General features: G+C 33.2%; 2 protein-coding genes, 1 long non-coding RNA gene and 2 other non-coding genes across 7 annotated transcripts; all 5 read right to left on the reverse strand.

Annotated features, from left to right (window-relative positions):
* Positions 1 to 933: 933 nt before the first annotated feature.
* On the reverse strand, positions 934 to 3,344 carry LOC112515722. The gene is made up of 2 exons (XR_003069542.1): positions 3,221 to 3,344; positions 934 to 1,556 (listed from the first exon to the last, which is right to left on the reverse strand). It is a non-coding gene; the product is annotated as an uncharacterized LOC112515722 (long non-coding RNA).
* On the reverse strand, positions 2,874 to 2,964 carry LOC112516065. The gene has a single exon (XR_003069583.1). It is a non-coding gene; the product is annotated as a small nucleolar RNA Z105 (small nucleolar RNA).
* Positions 3,046 to 3,135, reverse strand: LOC112516073. Its single transcript, XR_003069591.1, has one exon. It is a non-coding gene; the product is annotated as a small nucleolar RNA SNOR75 (small nucleolar RNA).
* Positions 3,345 to 4,997: 1,653 nt separating the features above from the next.
* Positions 4,998 to 8,495, reverse strand: LOC112515960 (cold-regulated 413 plasma membrane protein 2-like). 2 transcript variants are annotated; one of them, XM_025122945.1, is made up of 4 exons: positions 8,318 to 8,495; positions 6,611 to 6,718; positions 6,450 to 6,520; positions 4,998 to 5,273 (listed from the first exon to the last, which is right to left on the reverse strand). In XM_025122945.1, the coding sequence occupies exons 1-4, from the start codon at positions 8,491 to 8,493 to the stop codon at positions 5,005 to 5,007; spliced, it is 624 nt and encodes a 207-aa protein (XP_024978713.1). In that variant the 5' UTR covers positions 8,494 to 8,495; the 3' UTR covers positions 4,998 to 5,004. The 2 variants fall into 2 exon arrangements, with proteins under 2 accessions (XP_024978713.1, XP_024978714.1); XM_025122946.1 differs by having other exon boundaries at positions 4,998 to 5,258; positions 8,318 to 8,494.
* Positions 8,496 to 11,545: 3,050 nt separating this feature from the next.
* LOC112515813 (BTB/POZ domain-containing protein At5g66560-like) lies at positions 11,546 to 14,117 on the reverse strand. 2 transcript variants are annotated; one of them, XM_025122748.1, is made up of 5 exons: positions 13,738 to 13,794; positions 13,586 to 13,657; positions 12,587 to 13,513; positions 12,350 to 12,529; positions 11,546 to 12,259 (listed from the first exon to the last, which is right to left on the reverse strand). In XM_025122748.1, the coding sequence occupies exons 1-5, from the start codon at positions 13,756 to 13,758 to the stop codon at positions 11,711 to 11,713; spliced, it is 1,749 nt and encodes a 582-aa protein (XP_024978516.1). In that variant the 5' UTR covers positions 13,759 to 13,794; the 3' UTR covers positions 11,546 to 11,710. The 2 variants fall into 2 exon arrangements, with proteins under 2 accessions (XP_024978516.1, XP_024978515.1); XM_025122747.1 differs by adding an exon at positions 13,899 to 14,117 and having other exon boundaries at positions 12,350 to 13,657; positions 13,738 to 13,807.
* Between the last annotated feature and the right edge of the window lie 6,158 nt (positions 14,118 to 20,275).

The following is a 20,275-nucleotide window of genomic DNA, read 5'->3' on the forward strand; positions in this document are numbered from 1 at the left end:
TCATTTTATATTGTATGGACTATAAAACTATAACTTAATGTTCATCATAATTACTGTGTTGCAATTGATTGTCATATTCAGTAAATCTCAAGTATATGTAGTACGGCTTTTCGAAGTCCAAGGCATACATCGTGTTAAATTGGTTTGTGGTTGGAAAAAAAACTCAAACCGCATATATCATTTGTTCTACAGTTTTGACCTTAAATAACGCAATTAACCTACACGATGGTTGTCAGAGCGAATGTGTAACATGTGGAATTTGTACGAAAGATATAAATATACATATGATATATGAACAAAATTACATATTGGCCTTATTTTTCGATATACTATCTTGATTATTACAGCATCGAATGCCCCCTAAAATGTTGTAAATATTTTATTGTAATTGATGTCGCAATTCACAAACTTTTGTGAATAAAGTTGTCTGTATGGATTAATCTATCTATATAGATTGCGAATATTTTTTGTTTAGGATGGTTTTCTCATATATGGAATGATTGTGTTTTTTTAAGTGGGATGAACAAGTTTGGAATAAATTTGGTTTTTTGTATAAAATTTCCTTCTAGAAATTTTACCGAATAAGACACTTTATATATCATTTAACCACAATCAAACAGTTATGTATAGCTAACTAAATAAGTTGTAGTTCTCATTAAATATTAAGCTGCCAACAAATAAGCCAAACGTATTACATATATCTCTAATGAAAGCAATGATTTGACCGAAAAAAGTTCTCATTTGGTGTGTTTTCCTTAAGCAATGGTGAACCGATTTTTCTTTATAATTGCATATGTATAAATGAACAAAATTTAACATGATTTGTATTAGATGCATGGAGATTGCTTAACAATTGGTGAAATAACCAGAAACTAAGGTAACAACAACTAAGAAGTTGTTTATCATATTATTTATCCGGTAAACGCTTATCGATCAAAGTTAACACTATCATTTATTAGTTATCAAAACGACACCATGTAAGAGTCGTCACCCGATAAGGCTCTTGGTCATTGACATCATTCTTATAAGGTGAGTTTCCCAGTCCTTGTCATGTTCATCTAGTACAATAATATGACTTGATAAACATATAACAGATAAGCATTTGATAAACGACTCTTAAAGAAGTTCACGACCCGTGGGCCTTCTACCTCCACACGGCATTGCTCCGTCAAGCTTTCGATGTTCTATTTGCTCGTAGCTCCCGTTTGATACCAGATAAAACAAACCTTGGTGAGTTATTTATACCGAAGACCACCACCTCAACGTCGACGGCCACCATCACCACCACTATCCACCATCTTCACATCCTCCACAATCATTATCACCCACTAGCCACCACTATGGTATTTGCAACAACCTCCCATCACCCCTTTTGTCCATCATCTTTACATCATCCACAATCACCGAAGTCCACCACCATGATCATCGGCTAGACTACCATCGCCCACCATTGTTGACTGCCACCATCACCACTATTTATTGTCTTCACATTCACAACCTTCGTCGTCCACCAATAACCACAAGCTTACAATCACCACCATTGTCGTTGTCACAACCTCCACCAAATAAAACAGTTTTTATTTTGTGGAATAGTTTTCTATTGCCATCAATGATATCAAATTCCTTCATCAAATTTGGTATTGTTATACATATATGTATTATATATGAAAATTATATAAAAATGTTTATAAATTAAATTACTTACTTGATTTGTATCATTTATATTTTATAACATTTATATCATATCCAGACAAACAACTTGTCCCGTCCTACCCTGTTGTACTGTCCTATCATGTCTCATCCTACCCTCTTGTCTTGTCTAATCTCGTCTTACTTTTAAACTTTTGTTGAAAAGATCTAGTAAATTTCGAGCAAAAGCAATGGTCAAGTTTTAAAAGACTTGATCTATTTTACTACATCAGATTTCCAGCAAACAAAAACCCATCTTCAATGCTTTATAAAACCGGAACTATAATCTGTCTTAAGCACAAATATGTTTTTTTTAAACACATAGTATTTAATGATAACATGCAATTTAGGACCTAAACCTAATAAATATGTACCTTTCTATAATATAAATTACATATATACATAAAACTAGGTTTTTAATAATGTTGGTATCATTTTAATCAGTCTTTTGCAGTGTTTTCCAATAATGTATTTTGTAAATAATAATAACAATTTCATTTTATATATTTAATAAATAAAGCATTATTAATTAAAAGTGGAAAAATGAAAAATATAAAGGAATATTTGAGATTGCTTATTTTGAAAAAACATATGCTTTTCTACAAAAAGTAAGTTAGAATAGTCTAACTTCTTCAAAAACTTTTTTTTATCGATTTGGCACAGATATAAATTATTTATCCAAACACTTACAAAAATGGGTATTATCGATGATACATTGGAATAAATCAATAAAAATATTTTTATAAGCAATCCAAAACACCTTACGTAACTAAACACTTCAAGGTTTTAGGTTTTGGATATCATGTTTTTTACCATCAAATTACAATCAGCAAATCAAATCCTAAAATTACAGACGGAAATCAATTGAAAAATAATCTTCAAAAAGCTCAAGCATATAATAAAATCAATTGAAATCATCGGAGAAATAATTAAAAACAGCTAGTGGCTCAAAAGTGCTTGAAAAATAATCACAGGTAAACCCTCATACTTGTAATGATATGAGAGAGATTGTGTTCATCATCATTGCCACTTTTCAACCTCCTTAACTTTTCAAATCATAACATTATGATTCGATCTCCTAATGTTTCAAAAATCTCATCATAATCGAATCCTTTCAACTTCAATCAAATCAATTAAAACTATAAAACGATAATAATAATCCAAAAACGAAACAGATATGAGATTCAGAATGAGTAGGAGGTTATTTGTTCAATCACTTAGCAAAAATTATGCTTCAGAAGACATTGTCAAATAAAACTTTCATCATCACTATGCTCATTTTACCGATTCCAGACTAATCATTGATCATAAGAAAACCAGATCAAACTGAAAACGAAAAAGAAGAAGATCTACAGCTTCTCTCAGACAAATGCCTCGATTTGTCGTCATGATTTTTTATAAGAATGGATAATCAGACTCGTCATCATGAATTAATCGTCATCGAGAAACAAATCATACTACAAAGAAGATCAAACGAAAGAAGAGGAAATCATTGAGGTAATTATGAAACTGGTTGAAATCATAAGAATACCTGAAACCAATAAGAGGAGATGAAATCAAATGAGAGAGACTTCACCATGATTCCAGCAGATCATGTGTTTGCGTTCTTATATAAAGAGAGAAAGTGCCTTTTAAGCCTTTTAAGCAGCTACACTCGACTTTTGGCTGATTAGGGTTTAGGGTTAGGGCATCATTCAGCTACAACTACAAGCTTGTTTTATGGGCCTCTTGTATGGACCCAGATATACAGGCTTCCGATTCTGGGCCTCTTTAAAATGTAAACAATTAATTCATATATTTTTTAAATTAAGAAGATAAAAGTTGGATAAATTTTTGGATTTTGAAAGATTAATTTTTTGTGTATATCTATAGTTCTATACTATATTATAAAACATCTGACAAAAACTCTTAAAAACCATTTTTTATGCACGAATACTGTTTATTAATGCATATTACTAAAGCTTCATTTTTTAATTCGTATAACTAACTGCATATAAACATAATCAAATATAGGATAAACATCAATTTTAAACATTGAAAATCTAAAATATAATTAAGATAATCATTGAGTTCTAACAGAATCCTTAATTCTTATCTTTATAAAAAAAATTATATTATTAAAACAAAAATAAATTACTTTATTATTAAATCTAAATTAAATTATAAAAAATTGAATTAAAGAAATTACACCAAAAATGGAGAACTGTTAAATAGTTAATTTGATACTAATATCGATTTATTTTTTCAAATTTATATTTCATTCAAAAATAAAAACATTATCACTTTCTCAAAACAACATAATTCATATTATATCGATAGAGATAAAAAATAAAAACTAAACATTAAAATGAAGATTTATCTCGCTGCATTGTGCGAATATCCTTCTACGATTTTTAAATAAAAAGATCTTTGTACTTTGTAAAAATTGATTAAATATGATATATTTGATTGATTTTACAAAAAAAAAAAAAAGTAATTATTTGTTCAAAAAAACTATTCATGAAATTTAGGTCCGTTTATCCAAATATTTAATCAATAAGCACTTACCAGTAAAATTTAACACAGTAACTGTCATTATTGGGTAAGATTTCAATTTATCATATACTATAATTTACTCGGTCCGCAATTTTAATGAAGGATAATAGGGAAATTAATCACTTCTTAGCCGCTTCTTTATAAGATTTATCAAAATAGCCCTAGGTCCGCAATTTTAATTTTTTTCCCGAACCTGGGTGAGAAATGTAAATTTTTTTGTGGACGTCAGTGAAAAATGTAATTTTTTTTGCATACAAGGGTAGAAAGTGTAAATCTTTTTTGTCTTCTAGTTGGGTCCGCAATTACGGATGTGGATTTTCCGGACCATGACTATTTTGGTAAACTTAAAGAAAAAATGGAGAATTGTGATTTGTTAGTAAACTATCAAAGATTTGGACTTCCTTGCATAAATATGTATCTGCTAACCTCAGAACTACCACCTTAGCTTTTGTATGCTTCAACAGGCAGAAAACAAAGTTGATCAACAGTAACCACAAGGATGGTGCCTAATTGGTTTGAGCTTGGCTTCAAAGGTTAAAAGTACCTGAAAGTCCCAGGTTCAAATCCAAGGAGGAATAAAAATCCCCATGTGGCCACGGAGGTTCAAATGCGGTGACTCGGGCTATCTGCAAAGCAGGTGGTCGCCCTGGGATTAGTCGGCTCGCATAACGGGTTGGATATCCAGGTTAATCAAACAAAAAAAAAAGTTGATCAACAGTTTACAACAGAGTTAAATCAAAGATTTATTAAGTTCATATAATTCAGTTCAAAATGCAGGATTTAAACAAAGCGAACGATGAGAGTCCACATCGGGTAGACCAGCAACAAGAGAATACCGATGGTGTTAGATATACCATGGCTTTGAACGAAAGAATTCCTGAAACCACCCGATGCCCGAATGTGCTCTTGAAGTAGGTAACAACCTATTAAAAGACATATCGCAAGACCAACCCAGCTATTCCTGAATGTATGAGCAAATAAGTTTGGAGCAACTACCATAAGAAGAACCATCGATCCAGGCATCTCGAGCCAATCTGCACCAATTAATGCTACGTACAGGTTTTACTAAATCATATACATCAAATAAAAATCCACAAAGTAGGAAATATGGGTTGTTGATGAATTTTTGTATCTACTTCAAAACCCAACATAACAGAACGGATATTTGAATTCTATAGGGGACGTTTGGTTTGATGGAATGGTTTTGAAAGATTTGGATTTTATAGAAGAATTTGTAATAAGACAGATTAAGATTTGGAATCTTCGGTGTTTTTGGTTTGTAAGATTTGGACGGAATTGAATTCGGTTCCAAATCTTACAAATCAAACATCCTAAAGATTCCAAATTCTTCCACGAAAACCAAACGCCTCAAAAAATTCTGTCAAACCAAACGTGAAACGCCTCCTCAGAATTTTTCCGTTCTATCTGAAGGGATTGTTGGGGATTTGTGTTGCACCATGAGAGAACTCAAGAAGTTGAAAAGATAAATTGCAGTTTGGAAGCTTTCACTTTTAGGTAGTTGGTTGTTGGATAAGTTCAATGTTGCATGAATTTTAAAATTATTTAAATTGGTTAGGCTTGTCTAGTTTTCAGGAGTGAGTTATTTTATTCTGCAGTGTCATGTGGCATGCTTTTAATCAAATACTTGATGCATATTTCAGCCTCTTCTTTGTTTCAGGATGAACCTACATAAGTGGAGTAACCTGGCTGTTTACTTACAGCTTAATGAACTTAATTATTTGAATGGCTTAAACATTCAGCTATACAACTATACAAGAGTGTTTTTTTATGGCTTAATCATGAAGCCACTAAGCCAAAATGGCTATATGAAATAAGTCAGGACTCTTCACTTGTCCTCAACTCTCCATTAAGCCATTTCAAACAAATTAATGCCAGGTATTCATCAGAAATGATCCAACGCTCTCTTTTTGCCTCCCTCAAACTCACAGGTCACTCGTCTCTCAATCAGACATACTTATCTACACTATTAACTTAACTCACACAGGGCTTAATGGAAAAAAAAGATAAACAACCTCAAGCAATCTTGGAGAATAATTTCCCATTTAATTTAGGAATATGTTATCCCAAAACAAATAACAATAGACTGCATTATACCGAATGCTAGGCTTACCGGATGTTTGCATTTACCGGTATCACTAGACCAAAAAGCAGTTGCAGAATAATCAATTATGCATAAGCATATGTAGATATATGTTAATCAATACCTGGGAAATGCCGTGGGAGAAAGAGCCTTAGTACCACCGTAATGACCGCGACCCACATCCCAAATTGTCCCCTGCAGATAGTGCAATTATTTTGTAAATGCATAACAGCGAACTTGAAGGTAAGGTGACCAAAATTAAGAGGTTGAAAGCAGAGTACAAACCTTAAGAAATAGAATATGGATGAAGGAAGACTAAAGAATACATAAGGTACTAAAAGTGTGGTCAGAATGTTTGATCTCCAGTTTGTTCTGTCCAATATCAACAGATAACTGCAGCATACATTAAAATCTTTAGAAATTTTATCACGCAAAGTTCTAATCACACATGGAGTTCCACAACATAGAGCATGCATCTTAGAAGGGCAATGAGCCTTATATGACGATGAATACAAGAAGAACTAAACGGTGGACCAAATACCTGAGAGTTACCAAGAAACATAATCATACTCCATGTCTGCATAAGAATAGCTTGGGCAGAGAATCATGTGTTCCAAGGTGCAAAGCATCACTATTTATCAACTCTCCTTTGTGTGTATTCTTGTGTAGTTATACAATATATGAAAACTAAACGACCCATGTCAAATTAAACCCCCAAAACCTTCCAAACTTCTTTCACCGGCCTACCTCACTCTTGTCCATCCGCTCCAATCATGTCCGCATACCAACAAGTGACATTCTTAATGCTCAACTATCTTCCAAGGTGCATATTAACATACTGAAATGTCATGATCATGAGCTTGGAAGTTCTTCAATGTTCATAGAAAGGTTTGGTACACACATTGTTTACCCAGTTTGGCTTGAGTAGCTAACTATATATCTTTCCTATTTAAGTCTTCAATGGACATTATTGAATATGAAATATATTGTCTATGGGGATTTCATCTCATTCATCTTTAACTGTTCGCCTAAGTGGCAAACCCTATGAATCCGCTGTTACGATCATAGCAAGATAGCGAGACAACAAAAGAGCTAATTTTCGCACTAATTGCTTCTCTTCATGTGGAAAGTTACGCGGATTACTTACAATCTTGGATTGAGCATTTGCTACAACACATATTCAAGTTTATGCGACAAAAAAAGCCAAGCAAATTATGAGTAGATCAAGGGTACAATTTTGAATTATGCATGCCACCATAAGCATATCTTCCGACCAGAAAAGGTGGTAAAAGGTGATATAGATCCCAAATCTAGTTATGGCATTAAATTAGGAAATCATGGGATAACTTGGGACTATTTAAAAATACACCAACAAACTTATAATTTGATGGAAGTGTTTGATTTGGTGCATAATAACACAATATTCTCAAGTTCACTGCTCATGGTTACTTAATATGTATTCTTTTGCCGTCATGTGAAATATCTAAGTGGAACAGGTGGAATAGATAATTCGCAAAACACGCGAGGAAGACTATAATTGCAGTTTTGGCCATGACTTTCAAAAAGCCAACAAATGGAAGAGAAAGTGACATAAAAGGAAAAGGTTTCTTCTATTTGTCTTTTAGTTACAGCATTTCACTTTGATCAATATCCCATGTTCTAAAGGGTCTTTTTCTTCTAATTTTCCTTTTGTTACAGCATCTAATTTGATCAATCTCTCATGATATTCAACAATCTCGGCTTCGAATCCCTCTCTCCGATCGCCGTTTTGCATGGGCACAATATAATAATGTAAAAAAAAACAGTAACTAATTCATTTCCAACGATCCTAATCAACCAAATAGCTACCTAATTCGTCATCGGAAAACTCAATTTCTACAATCCAGTTATCGAGTCGGCTTAACAGAAAACAACAACGGCAGATAAGATTAATTTAATCGACGACTGATTAGCAAAATTATCACAACAATGAAAAGGAACTGAAGAACTCACATAGCAGCGAAGGATGCAACCCAAGCGAGAAATGAAGTACCAAACCCTAGGCCACCGATCTTAGTGACATGATCAAACAGCCTCTCAACCGCCAGTTTCAACTCACTGATATCGGCATTGATTAATTCCGCCGTCACCTCCTCCGTCTTCAACGTCCAAAAGTCGCTCCTCACCATTTTCATACACAGATCTGATCAAACGAACATAGATTTATGGAGAGATTGATATCAACTTTCTGAGCAGTGGAAAAGACGTATAGTATATCTGAAGTTTGGGGGTGCAAATGTTAAGGAATTTTAGAGGAGGGGGTAAAGTGAAAATATATGCAAAGTGAATGGGGGTGCATGTTTTTAGCAACGGTATTTAGTGCCGGAAGCACGGTCCACTCCAAGTTTCCAACTGCCAAGTGTCAATTCCCTTCGCTCCGGTGCCAAATAATCATATTTGTCAAAGAAAATAATATTAGTATCATATAATACCAGTCTGTTTTTGTGGGACCCATTACAACATAAACACAATATTGAATCTTTATAATAAAGCATCGTAAAGGCTCGGTGTTTTTATATCTTCACAGTGTTTTGCTGTAAAAATTAAGTGTCATTTTATGGTCTCACAACAAAAAAGGACCAATAATCTTCTTACATGGTTAGTGTTTGGCAGTTAAAAGATTCTTACTAACAATCTATTTTGATGATTGAAAATTTTACCTGAAGATGTAATTGAGAGTGGTGACCTTTGGATGTAAGTACTTACCCAATCAGTGTTTGGTAAACGAGCTCTTAGGGGTTGTTTGTTAAAGACTTACCCGCTAAGTGCATACTATGTCATTTTTACCTTAACGGATGAATATGACAAAATTTGATAATCTTATTCACTAAATAGTGATAGCAAGAACCAAAAGTCTTATAATTTATGTGAGAATAACGACTCTTACCCAGTAACCGCTTATCAGATCAGATAAATTACGACATACAATATCATTTTAGTGAACTAAAATCTTACCCGATAAAACAGTTAACTCTTACCGATAAACGTTTATCGGGTAAGCATTGAGTAAACAACCCCTCAGTGTCTTTATAGATACTTACCTTGAAGCCTTGAACACACAAAGGGGTTCTTAGTACTTATCCTACAAAGGTGAGTAAAGAAGTATCCAACACAATATAAAAGAGATAGAATTAGAAAACAAGAAGATTATGTGTAAACCCGAATCAGGCAAAAAAACATCGGTGGAGGAGAACCGAAAGAAACCCACTAATAGAACTGTAAAAGATGAAGATTACAATGTGAAATATAACACAATGGTGTACGTTTGTGTTTGGAGATAATAATACATATTCTAGGAGGTTTGTGCTAATTTTGAGAAATGAGAATGAAAAAAAAACGTGAGTACATGAGTCAACTTCCTAATTAGGTGAAACGTTGTAATCTTGTCAAAAGCATGGCTCAAGAAAACAGGGCCGAAAAGTGTGTCTGCAACATTGAGAACGTATGCCCTAAAGGTGCATGACCGTGCGTGAAAGGGTAAAACCCGTATTCAGTTGTTGATGGCCTTTGACAACCATGAGTGAATTTGGCTCATGACCATAAAGGAATGTCGAACAGTTTATGTCTGATTGCACATCACAATCGCGAGGTTTTGACGAGCACGTGTGTGAACAACATACAAATAAGCTTTTCAATCACAAATAGGGATGTAAATGATACGAGCTACTTAAGATCGACTCAGTCAACATTCGACTCGAACAGGCTCGGCTCAATGCGACAAACTAACTAGTAGAGTCGAGCTATCCAATACTCGACTTGAAAAACTCGTGAAATGCTATTTTTTTATATGTAAATTAGGTTTAAAATATAATAGTTTTAAAATATTATTTGTAAAATATGATATAAAAACATGTTGTATATTTTAGATATTTGAACAAATTTGTACATTTTTATAATGATAAAAACTAATAATTCTTTTATTAAAATCATAATGAAAAAAGAAAAAAAACTATAAAAATGTCAGTGAAATCTTTTTGATAAACAAATTTGAGGTGCATCTCTTAAGTTTTATAAACTTTAAGAGAGCACATTTAAGTTTAATAATTTATAACCCTAAAATTAATAAATTTCAGTGGATGAACTTGGTTCGAGCTTGGTTCATTTGAGTTTAGAAAATTGTAATCGAGTTCTAGTCGAGTTTAGTTTTTAACTACACTCGAGTTTTCAAGTTGAGTTCGAGCTTGAGAAATGACTATCGAGTTCGAGTCAAATATATCATACTTGAGCTCGACTTGCATCATTTACGCCACCCCTAGACACAAAACAACAAGATCTTGTAGACAAATGTTCTAAATGAAGCTTGAGATGAAATTAGAATAATCGATGTTTAAAGATTTATACGAGTTGTCAAACTAAGAAAGGGGATGGCAACAAAAGAAGTCTGCCCTAAGAATTGACCAAACTAGTGAAGATAAAAACTCTACCACCAAAGACAGCAAGTGGTCCAAAAGAATTAATGACCCAAAAAGACAACATGAACAAACTCACACGGCAATCTGGTTTGTAATGAACTCCGAAGACAAGCCAACTTGGGGAAACAAATCGGATATCAACATCATCTGAAAATACGTTTTATTTATAAGAATGTTGTATAATTTGTTTAAAAACGAACCGTAACCTTCTATTAATTGTATGATTCAACACTATTTCCGTTACAATCTGTCTTATATGACAAGTGTCATGCTCATCTAATAAAATAAATAACGCATGATAAACAAGCCATAATTCTTGTTTTTGAACACATTTAAGAGCAAGGGTGGTTGGTTTGTTGCACATATGAGATACGTCATGTGCCAGAACTAGAATTTGGATCTGCTTCCGAAAGTATTATTCCCCCAAACCAAATAAAGCTTTTTACAGAAGCAGAAGGAGCTGCTTTGGCCACAACCAAACAAAAGAGTAGTAAGCATACCACTTTTGGAGGCTGGATTTCAGTTCCACTAACACTTGCTTCTCTCAAAAGCTGTGATCACATTGGAACTCTGAAAATTAATCACAATTCTTTTTTTTATTCAATATAATACAAAAATTAACTAAAATAACCCATCTTTCCATTTTAAATTTTGTCTAAAATGGAAATTTTGTCAATTACGAGAGATCGTGTGAAAATAAAAGGTAAGACAAGAAGTGTAAGAACGAATTTGGATCCTGATCACTTTTAGGCCCAAAACAACCTATTAATTAGGTTTTAGAAGAGAATCGATTTAGTGTATCTTTTTATTGTTGTCTAGATTTCAGTTAAAATTGATCCAAAAATATCTAATTACCCTTCTCATCACAACTTTCATACCCACTAGAACCCAACTCTTCGGTGAATTTTCCAATATAATAATTGCATCACGTCGGCTATTGTTGGTGGTGGTGCCGATGGGTTCGACCCTTTCGAGCCTCCACAATCGTTGGTTCATGTGAGTCGCACACCTGGGTCTTAAATTTACACCCAAGTTTCTTGGTGAGTGAGCCTCTCCATCCAGATGGGCCCATCTTGTGGATTTTCTCGATTGCTTTTTTCATCGTTGAACACTCGCGTTCCAAATGGTTTACGCGCGTCCTCATGCTATCCATGTCTAGTCGTAGCACCTGATTATCCCTTACCGCCGCCGTCCACGTGCCTCCGATGCCTCTTTCCACCTCGTCTTCAACAATTGATTCGTCTTCTTGTCTGGCCATCTCCGGTAGTCTCTCCATATCCAACCGCCCGATGTCGGTGTTTATCAGTGTACCGGCGATTGCCTGACGGAGCTGCAACTGCTCGAAAAAAAGCACCTGCACCACCGCCCTTAGAGGAAGACGTTCGTTTTGTGCTGCGTGAGTACATGCTTCTAATGTCAGTTTCCGGCAATCCATTACTCCACAAATTCTCTCCCGATCCGCCTCCTTTATCCATGGATGTGCCTGCAAGCATTATTCGGAACAAAAACTTAGATTCAAATGATCAATTTGAATCAACGAAAATTCTGGCCGGAATTACAGATTAAATGATACCTTGAGGTAAACGTCGACAGATCTGTAAAGTCCGTCGTCGTAGAGCCTCGATTGTTCCGGCAAGGCGAAGGCAAGGTCCAAGAACTTATCCGTTTTCAGATTAGTATCGGATGCAATTTCCGACAAGTAACCGTCGATTAATTTTCCGACGAGCATTAATGTCACAGATCTGACGCGATTCTCGTCGGCGCCATCATTGTCATCGTGGATTACATCAGCCGTTGATGTCTGTTCTACACTACGAAGAAAGTGAGCTAGAATCCTTTGGACACAATCGACGTCGTATAACGTCTCGGTCAAGTAGGAATAACTAGGGATTAGAAGATCATCTAGGGTTGCTTGTTCGAGTTGCAATCCGATCTTTTTCTCTAAAGTTGCTCGACAAGCATTTGAAGCAATCAGAATGTTTGCTGCTCTCAACATTCCGAAGAAAACCGTCACCGCCGGTGAGGATCTCAAGCCATTTTCTTCTGGAAGATTTGTAACTATTGTCTCCAACAGCTCCTTCTGTTCAATCTCTGAAAGTACAGATGAGGAAGACGACCTCCTACCACCGCGATTGACGCCGGGAATGTGTTTTTTGGCATACGAAATTAGACAATTCTCGACTATTTCAGGATTCAGATCTCGAGCTTTAATGGAGACTATTAAACGCTTGAATAACGGAGGACTGAGGAATACAAGTTCATCGAACCACCTATCTCCGCCGCTGGCGGTGGCTCCCTTTCTTCTGGAACCAGTTTCATGTGAAGAAGATACAGCAGCGGCACCTGAATTTGTAAATTCATTCACCGGCCAACCGAACAGCGACGGATCCGACGCCGAAGCCTTGGAAACGATGGAATCGATACACCTTTGAACAATGCCAAGAGATTCTGCCATAGGAAGCAAATCCTCACATGACTTCAGCGTTCTGATTGAATCTCTCAAACTTCTAAGCACCGTTTGCGACAGAAACCTCTCGGCTTTGGAAATAAGATTATCTTCACAGTATTCTTCAGTCATCTCCAAAACTTCTCCGGCGCAACGGAGTGGAGCGACGTTGGACGACGAGAGCTCAATTTTCACGGCGTAACAGAATTTGGCAGCCGTCTCAAACGTCTCTGAACCTCCCGGAAAATCCGGAAGGGTGACGTGGCAGAAGTCGTCGGAATCCGCCGCCGTCTCAGTCTCCGCCTGCTTTTCTTCTTGTATCTCATCCTTATCTTCTTGTTCAGACTCCATTTGAGCAGTAACTCTACCAGTCGGATTCGTTTCATGTTCCGTTATCACCTCGTGAAGCTTTTTGCTTCTCGCCATCAGAGGAAACTGAAGATATCATTTCATCAAACTGTTAATACACAACCTATGATCAAACTCACATCAATGGCGAATCACTTCAACCTAACCTTATGGAGATGGAAACTCATGTCGCCCACATCAACCACGACGTCGCTGGGTAGTCCGGTGGTACAAAACCTGCAACAAAATTCAGAATCAGGTAAAACAAATTCGTACAGAAAAAGAAAAAAAAACAGAGCAAATTAACCCAGCTTCACACTTCACTTACCATGCTTGCCGTTTGGAAGTTTCTGCCATATCGGTGGCCATAACCGCCGGAAAAATAAAAGTTGTTCGAAAAGAGAAAGATCAAGCGAGAGCCATGATTGAGAATTTGGTGGGATTTTGACTTGTTTAGAAGATGGTTATGATTGAAAATGTGGGAAAATGATGGAATCAGGGGGAAGTTACAGACGGGAGTTTAGAAGGAAGATGAAAAAAGGAAGTGGATCAATGATTCAATATAATCATGAGGATTGAACTTTAATGAATCAACGCTCGAAGACAACAATAAAGATTAGAGCGAGAAAAAGCACATACCAAGATAAAAGAGAAAGTATGTATCCTTTTGCTTTTCCATTATTCCCGTAAACATGTGAGACATTGATTTATAAATTAAATCCAAATAAAATTACTGGAAAATAGCTTATTTTTTTAATAAAATTCTTTTTTTTAACAGGAGTTTATATAAATGCATGATTTTCAGATTAAATTTTTTCCAAACTTATATAAAGAATTTTTATCTTATTTTTCTAATTTAAATATAAACTTAACGTAATTCTTGACTAAACTTTTATCAAGTAAGCGTTTATCTTATGTCATTTACTTTATCTGTAAGGATGACAGATGCTGAGAATCTTACTCGATAAAAGACATGGCAAGGACTGATAATTTTACCCAATGATTGAAGGAGAGCACTTATGCCCTGTAAGCATTTACTGGGTAAAAGATACCTTACCATGATAACATAGAGTAACACCCAACAAGGTACGTGAGAGTGATAACTTTTTCTAATAAGCTTTTATCCAATAAGAGTTTTCTTATTGAATTTATCAATATTTTTTTATGTAACAAACAAATTAATAAATTTAAAAATAATGTTTGAAAAATATTGTACATTTAGAATAATCCAAATAAGAACTATTGGATTTTTGTTAAATGGTTGGAGTATTATATGTGCTAATAACATGTTAAACTAATTTGGAAATTTTCAAATTAAGAAATTATTTTCGGTTTATCTTTACCATTTTTGATAAAAGAAAATATATATTTTTGATGTATGTTAACGAGGGCTTTATTTACATGAAACCAACCTGTTTTTTTGAGACCATTTTTTTACACATGAAACTTCATAGCAAAACGCTGTGAAGGTAAAGAAAAAGTCTAACTTTCACAGCAAAAACACGATTACCTTCACAACGTTTTGTTGTGAAGTTTCAAGTGTAAAAAAATGATCTCACGAGTCTCATGAAAACAGACTGATCTCACGTGATCCCAAATCATGTTAATGATTTATTGATAAATGAATGAGTAAGAAAGAATGGTTGTAAAACATAGACGATCTTTTAATTTCTCGATAACTTGTGTGACGGGTACTAATTACACACTAGAAATTTAAATACTTGTATCTATTTCAAGATTAAGACATCTTAAAATCAAGATTTTAATATTTATTTTAAAAAATGATTAAATAACTTTTCAAAATTATTGTAAACACATTAAGTTCAAATCTCGTATATTGTTGTCATTTTTCAAACTACATCTAAACAAATCCATGCATTTATTACAACTACACGACAAAAAAATCTCATACGAAATTCACAATTTTGCTAAACAAAAATTTATTATATATTCCAAAAATTAAATAACCAATTTATTAACATTATAATACAAAACAAATTGATATAATTTTATAATAAAACAGTGAGTTAAATGCATCTTTATATATTGTTAAATGTATCGTACCCACTAATTTTTTCCTCATACACATTAACATCAAAATTTACTTTTTATATATTCTCAATGCATAATTTAACCCGATTGTGATATAAAAAGACATACATATATAAGAACTTTCTATTATGTTGGTGTTTATACGAAGCTATATTTTTTACTTATAAAAACCGTACATATAACCCCAAAGGTCAAAAGTATCTGAAGGTCTCAGGTTCAAATCCAATAAGGAACAAAAATTCCCTTGTGGCCACAGAGGTTTAAATGGGTGACTCCGGACTACCTGCAAAACAGGTAGTCGTCCTGTGATTAGTCGACTCGCATAGCAAGTTGGATATCTAGATTAATAAAAAAAACCGTACATAAAAAATGCTCTGATTTATGTACAATTTTTTTTCCTTTTACTTGTACTATAAAAAAAAAAAAGAGTTTGCTTTTAACAACATTGGTATGATTGTTACTTTCAAATACACCAAAAAAAAAAGAGTTTGCTTTTTAACAAGTCTTTTCTTGCAAAGTTGTTCATATTTAGAGGGTAGAATTTGGCATATAATGACATGGACATTTCATTAAACCCCCAAATCTCACAATTGGAATGTCCCCCTTTCCTTAGCTTCTTTTTTTCCCCACTTTTTCCATACATATTAATGCATATAAATACCCATTATTACAAAATCTTTGACCATATTATAACTTATGCAAAACATAGGAATCAGATCATCTTTAAGAGCTATGTTATTTTAGAAATTTTAAAGATCTAGAAAAAGTTTGATTCAGCAGCTATGCTGACTCTTTTTTAAGAGAGAGAATGAAAAAATCTCTAAAATTTTGGGGGAAAAAATATATAACATATTTGTTGGAGATGTTCTAGGAGCGGGTCAGGTTAATGGGGAGACCGTTAAGTAAATGGAAAATGAAAAATCAAGAAAAAAACGGATGAAAAAGTGTATCAATACGGATGTGAAATTAACGAGAAAATATGATTTTTTTTGTTTAATATATTTTGCTCGATTTTTATTTATTTTTCGTCTTTTTCGAATAAAAAATAGAGTGGTGAGATTTTATAAATTAAAAAATGTTGCTATTATCGCTTATATAATTATATTGGTCAGATCAATTAATTAGATTTTTATAGTTTTTCGTTTATTTAGGATTTTTTTCCCTTAACTTCACTTTAGGGTATGCATGATAAATACATAGGCGGGCCTAGTTAAGTGTCATGTGTGGCACGTGTCACCGTATCGTTTCTCGGACGAATGGTAAAAAATTTAGGTTTTGTGAACGGTGCAACCGTATTAATTTGTTTGTGTGCCACCGTATGTATTTTAAAACTACAATGAGAACAAATTTTATTTGTTATAGTTGGTTTGCAAGATTTTTATTCCACCCCACACTTAAGTCCGAATAATGTTAGTGTCATTTTTTTTAGTCAAACGATGCCACCGTTTGAAAAAAAATCCGTATATTTGTTTCTTATAGTCAAACGGTGTCGGTGTTTGAAAAAAAATCTATATTTTTTTTCTTATGGTCAAATGGTGCCACCGTTTAAAAAAAAATTTGGGTCCATCCCTCATAAATATGAGAGAAAACGTACAAATTTAAATGAGGATTACTTTTAATTGGAAATAGTTAAAAACTCATATAGAGGTTTCAATTGGCTCGTCGCATGGGACAAACAACAGGACCGAGTGTCGTTTATTCATCGAATCCAAATTCGTTTATTTAAGGTTCTGATTTTCATATTTTTGAGGCTTTTATTTTATCTGTATTGTTTTTAATGTAAATTGTGTGACACTATGAATTTTCTTCGACCAGTATCTTATGTTTTTAATGTACGATTGAGATTGAGTTGTATTAGTTGTATAAATGTAATAGATTGTATAATAAAGCACCTCTAAGGACTTATTGGTACAAAACAAGTGACCAAATATATAAGAACGACCTAAAGAACCAGTCTAAGAACATGATACTTATATAACAATAACAAATTATCTTTTTTTTATTAACCTGGATATCCAACCCGTTATGCGAGCCAACTAATCTTAGGGTAACCACCTGCTTTGCAGATAACCCGGAGTCACCGCATTTGAACTTCCATGGCTACAAGGAGATTTTTATTCTTCCTTGGATTTGAACATGGACCTCCTGATATTTTTGACATTTGGAGTCAAGCTCAAACCAATCAGACACCACCATTGTGGTTATAACAAATTATCTTTTCTGCAGAACAACTTGTATTAATATATAATAATTAATATTTAAGATCAAAAATGAATAAAAATAAGCGAATCATCTAACAAAGAATAATAATAATAACCTCCCCTGCATTTATTTCATCAAGTGTGATTATATGGGGCCATAAGTATCATGCAAATTAAATAATATAGAATAAATTTGAATTTTTAAATCATTGAAAAATAATTGAATTATAAATATATATACAAATTGGATGAATTATTATATGGACCCAATATGGTTACATTAAGTAACATACATCCAACTATGCATTTAATATATGAATTAGAAGGGTAATCGTGTAATAAAACGAGATACATCTTGATTTTAATATTTCGTTTTATTTTTTATCCCAATTGATGTTATAATATGGTCTTATGTGATTTTGAAAAAAAAAACGATAATGTTTTTATTTTTGAAGAATTCATAAAAATTTGATAAAGATACATTGATATTGGTATCAAATTAACTATTTAAAATTTCTTATTTTTGTGTAATTTTATAATTCATTTTTTTATTATAATTTAATTTAGGTTCAATAACGAAGTAATTTATATTTGGTTTAATAATATAATTTTTTATAAAGATAATAATTAATTATTTTGTTAGAACTCGATTATTATCTTAATTATATTTTAAAATGAGATGTTTATTCTCCTTTTGATTATGTTTATCTGCTATTAGTTACACAAATTCAAACTTGGAGCTTTAATAAGTTGTACTTATGCATAATTTACTTGTATTCTTGAACTTTAAGTAGTATGCGTAAATAAACAATACTTCATGCATAAAATTTGGTTTTTAAAAGTTTTTGTCAAATGATTTATAACATAGTATACATAATAAAATAATTTAAGTGTTTTTATTTGGTTTTGAGTAAACTACAAATTTCATCCCTCTGGTTTGTTGGAAAATAATACTTTTTGATCTAAAAGTTTTGAAATTATAAGATGATAATCATCGTTTATAAAAATGATTGGATTAGGTCCCTATCTCCAACAGTCGTTAAAATATCTTGGTAAAATGTGGGGCATTTTCGTCCATTTATCTATCTTTTTTTTTTTACGGTTTTAACAAAAAAAAATGTCTGTCATTTAACGAATTCTTTTAACGGCCGCTAGAAAAATGGACCAAGTTCGGACGTTTTTTCAAACCCCATATAAGTTCGAAATCATAAAGACGAAAAGTGTTATTTTCAATAAACCATAGGGACCAACTTTGTAGTTTACTCTTTGGTTCTTAAAACCAAGTTACACCATAAAATACAGCTTACACAAATTTAACAGTTACGTTAAAGTAGAAATTTTAAGGATTTTACAGTTTTTTTTACTCCACCGGTTATGTTTAAATATAGAAAAGAAGAAACATATAGAAATTTTCAAATTTAAAGAAAATCTTTAAAAACTTAATGCTGAGAAAAGAGGTAATATTTTATTGCATCAACCAATGATATCGACTAGACTTGAGATCACGTGAGAGCAGTCTGTTTTCATGATACCCGTGAGACCACGTTGTTCACTTGAAACTTCACAACAAAATGCTGTGAAGATAACCTTCATAGTGTTTTTACTGTGAAAATTCGACTTTTTTTTTTTACTTTCACGGCATTTTGTTGGAAGGTGAAACCATTTGGATGAACTAGCCATTTTAATTAATTTCTCAAAACAAAATATATAATCAATTCATATTTCATTGATTTTTATATATTTTATGATTTTGTTGTTGGTCTATAATATTAAAATCCAGTATGAATTGTACAAATCTTTTTTGAAGCAACACCAATTAATGAATCTCCACCTACTTTTGCATTTCATAATATTTTTGCATTCACATCACGTATTTGTTTATCAAATGCTTATTTGAGTAAGTGTTTATTAAGTCATATTTTTTTATCGGATGAATATAACAAAAATCAAGAATCTTATCGGGTAAGAGCGAAAGCAAGGACCAAGAGTCTTACCCGGTAAGTAATGACGACTCTTACTACGGTTAGTGCTTACTGGTTAAATTATTACGTACGAAGTCGTTTTTGGTAGACTAAAATCTTACCCGATAAGTAAGCAATAGAGTTGAATTTTACCGTTAAGCGTTTACAGGGTAAGTGTTTAGGTAAACGGCCCCTTAGACTTTGAAAAACCACAATGAAGAAAAAATAGCATACCTGTAGAGATGCTTTAACTGCATCTAGGGATGCTTAAAAACCCGACAAACCTAACCCAACATGAAATAGCCAAACCCGATGTAGATGTCTAATCAAGTTGTAAAATCTTTAAACCATATGTATTGGGTTAAAATTAGGTTATGGTCGTATGAACCCAACCCGATGAAGCCGATCTTTTTATTTCTTGAATTTAATATTATTGTTAAATCCCTATTAATAGGTACATTAGACAATTAAACCATCACATATCATCTTCA

Source organism: Cynara cardunculus, assembly GCF_001531365.2.
Source record: "Cynara cardunculus var. scolymus isolate 2C chromosome LG 7, CcrdV1, whole genome shotgun sequence".
Lineage (NCBI taxonomy): Eukaryota > Viridiplantae > Streptophyta > Magnoliopsida > Asterales > Asteraceae > Cynara > Cynara cardunculus.

Bases quoted from the DNA above. Each gene is read 5' to 3' on its own strand.
- LOC112515813 (XM_025122747.1), bottom strand. From the start codon at position 13,939: ATGGCCACCGATATGGCAGAAACTTCCAAACGGCAAGCATG. The intron at 13,658-13,737 runs GTTAGGTTGAAG...TGATATCTTCAG, and splicing joins TGAGTTTCCATCTCCATAAG to TTTCCTCTGATGGCGAGAAG. The intron at 12,260-12,349 runs GTATCATTTAAT...TAATGCTTGCAG, and splicing joins CTGTCGACGTTTACCTCAAG to GCACATCCATGGATAAAGGA.
- LOC112515960 (XM_025122945.1), bottom strand. From the start codon at position 8,493: ATGGTGAGGAGCGACTTTTGGACGTTGAAGACGGAGGAGGTGACGGCG. The intron at 6,521-6,610 runs GTTTGTACTCTG...CACTATCTGCAG, and splicing joins TCCATATTCTATTTCTTAAG to GGGACAATTTGGGATGTGGG. The intron at 5,274-6,449 runs GTATTGATTAAC...ACCTGTACGTAG, and splicing joins TCTCCCACGGCATTTCCCAG to CATTAATTGGTGCAGATTGG.